Source organism: Trichechus manatus, unplaced genomic scaffold, assembly GCF_000243295.1.
Source record: "Trichechus manatus latirostris isolate Lorelei unplaced genomic scaffold, TriManLat1.0 scaffold00232, whole genome shotgun sequence".
Lineage (NCBI taxonomy): Eukaryota > Metazoa > Chordata > Mammalia > Sirenia > Trichechidae > Trichechus > Trichechus manatus.
In genome coordinates, this window is record NW_004444168.1 from 3132296 (window position 1) to 3135475 (window position 3180).

Below are 3180 nucleotides of genomic sequence, written 5' to 3' on the forward strand. Positions count from 1 at the left end.
ACTGCCAAACCACAGGGCCACAAGGAGAGGGCCTGAGTTCTCCTTCATCCCATGCTCCTACTTCTTGTAGGTGCTTCCTGTTGGTTGAGTTTAACAAAAAGCCAGAAGGCAAAGGAGACTTGTTGATGCAGTCCAGAAAGTTCAGAGCAGAGTTAAAAGGATGGAGAATATCTAACTCACTCAGCTTAACCCTTAGAAGTTGCATGACTATAACAGCAATTCCATGTCTCAGTTTCCTTATTGAAATATGAAACTAAAAGCATTTCTCTCAAAAAAGTATTGAGAGGAACCAGGGTGTGCAATAACCTCTGGAGGAACTGTACAGTTCTGTCTGCTTAATTTAATTTTATTTTATTTTATTTTTAATTTCTGCCCATTTGCAATCACTGTCATTTCCTCTGTTTATTTCAGGATTTTGGAGAGAATCCAACTCCCCTTCCCTCCAGACACAATGATACTGGGATCCCTGGGAAACAGCAGCAGCATTCCCTCTACCTTCTTGCTGAGTGGTATTCCTGGGCTGGAGCACATGCACATCTGGATCTCCATCCGCCTGTGCTTCATGTACCTGCTTTCCATCCTGGGAAACTGCATGATTATCTTTATTATTAAAACAGAGCCCTCACTCCAGGAGCCTATGTACCTCTTGCTATCTATGCTGGCTCTGACTGACCTGGGTCTGTCGCTCTGTACCCTGCCAACAGTGCTGGGCATCTTTTGGATGGGAGAATGAGAGATTGGTCACAATGCTTGTTTTGCCCAGCTCTTTTTCATTCACTGCTTATCCTTCCTGGAGTCCTCTGTGCTACTGTCAATGGCCTTCGACCGCTTTGTGGCCATTTGTCACCCCTTGCACTTGCGTCCACCCTTACTAACACAGCCATTGTCAGCACTGGCCTGGCTTCTCTGGGCCGAAGTGTAGCACTCATCTTCCCATTGCCTTTTATGCTAAAGAGATTCCCCTACTGTGACTCTTCAGTCCTCTCACATTCCTGTTGTCTCCACCAGGAAGTGATGAAATTGGCCTGTGCAGACATCATGACCAGCAGCATCTATGGCATGTTTGTCATTGTTTCCACAGTGGGTGTAGACTCACTGCTCATTCTCTTTTCCTATGCCCTAATCCTGCGCACTGTGCTGTCCATTGCTTCCAGGGCTGAGAGACTCAAAGCTCTGAACACCTGTGTCTTCCACGTCTGTGCTGTGTTGCTCTTTTATACTCCAATGATTGGCTTATCTGTCATCCACCGCTTTGGGAAGCAGACACCACATCTGGTCCAGGTGGTCATGGGCTTTTTGTATCTTCTAGTTCCTCCCCTGATGAACCCTATTGTTTACAGTGTGAAGACCAAACAGATCCGAGATTGGGTAACCTGAGCCTTTTGTTACTAGCTGGATCTGGTCTTGGAGGCAGTACTTCCTTAAATATGCCCTTGCTCCTCTCTCCTTTATAATATCTAGGCTGCATGAGGAGCCCTGGTAGAGTAGTGGTTAAGAGCTTGTCTGCTAACCAAAAGGCCAGCAGTTCGAATCCAGCAGCTGCTCCTTGGAAACCCTATAGGGCAGTTCTATCCTGTCCTATACGGTTGCTATGAGTAGGACTCAATAGTAATGGTTTATTGTTGTTGTTGTTGTTGTTGTTGTTTTTTAACCTTCATGAAGTGGTGAAGACCTTTATTTATTTACTCAACAATATATACTGGGATGAACAAGACACAGTCACAGTCCTCAAGGTACTCTCAATCTGGTGGGGGGAAAATACAACACAGTATGATATAGCAGATTGTATTTTCCAAAAATGGTGACAAATATTTCTAATCCACATGCTCTTCCAGAGTCTTGTCACTCCCCTACTAAAGAATCTACTTCTTTTCTACTCGTAACTGGATAGGACTTTGTAACCGCCTTAATGAATTAAATGGTGTAGAAGTGACTTTCTGAGATGGATAATTAGCAAATGATCGTGTGATATTAAAGAGGGTTAGGAGAGAGGAGTGCTACATAGTCAACATCCTAAGGTCACTGTCAGAGAGGAAAGATTCCTTGTCTAGCAAGTGGAAACATAACTGACCAGCAGTAATCTTGAGAAGTAGTTAGAAATGCCCTGAGGGATCTGGGATCAAGAACTAAGAATACGATTGCTAAACAAGACTACTCACTTTACCTCTCTGAAAAGTCTAGAGGTGAAGGTATAAACTCAAATCCCTACAGAGGCTGTGCAGTAAAGTAAATGAGTGAAGTAAAATTTGTGAAAGATGAATAACAAGAGGGGCAGGAGGGATGTCGCAAACTCTATTTTAAGGGACATGATACTCAGCTCCAGAATGTTAGGCTCTTACCAAATGTGCTGATTCTTAAAGAGAAAATAAACACCCAGAATCTTATTTGAAATCTCATAATTTTTAAATGTTGGAGAGTAATTCAATTTTTTAATAATTCACAGTTATGTTAATCCAATAAAACACTATTCAGCAAGATTTGTTCTGTAGACCACCGGTTTTCGTTCTTGGCCTATTCAGTATCATCCCAAAGAGGTAAGTTTTTTTTGTTTTTTTGTTTTTCCTTATTTCTCGTTCTTTTATCTCCTTAACAACAATGTAGTAGAGGGCTTTAGAACAAAGGCACTGGCCTCAGATAGACCCGAGTCCAGTCTTGGTTTCATATCTGCAATTTTAGCAATTACACAATTTCTCCAACCTGTAAATATCAGATGAGAGTAATATCTACTTCAGATAATTATTATAGGGATTACATGAGATACTGTATGTAATATATTTGGTAAAGTATGGTACAAATAATAAGGAACCCTGGTGGCAAAATGGTTAAGTATTTGACTGCTAACTGAAAGGTCGGTGGTTCAAACCCACCAGCCACTTCAAATGAGAAAGATGTGGCAGTCAGCTTCCATAAAGATTCACAGCCTTGGAAACCCCACGAGGCAGTTCTACTCTGTCTTACAGGGTCACTATAAGTTGAAATTGACTCGACGACAGTGGTTTTGGGGCAAATGACACATTGTTAATTAAATGTTGGCAATATGTTTGCCCTTCAGATGAATGACCTCGTCTCTCCAGAACACAGTTTATCCACCTAAGCTGAACCTACCAGTCTTACCAGAGTCCCTTAATGTGCTTGGCTGCTAATTGAAAGGTCGATGGTTCAAGTCTACCCAGAGGTGCC

The 3180-nt window shown here is 42.2% G+C and overlaps 1 protein-coding gene across 1 annotated transcript; it reads left to right on the top strand.

Moving 5' to 3' along the window:
• The first annotated feature begins 451 nt into the window (after positions 1-451).
• On the top strand, positions 452-1392 carry LOC101359678 (olfactory receptor 51G2). The gene is given in 2 exon segments (XM_012559305.1): positions 452-854; positions 857-1392. Coding segments are annotated over 2 exon segments (939 nt in total).
• Positions 1393-3180: the final 1788 nt, after the last annotated feature.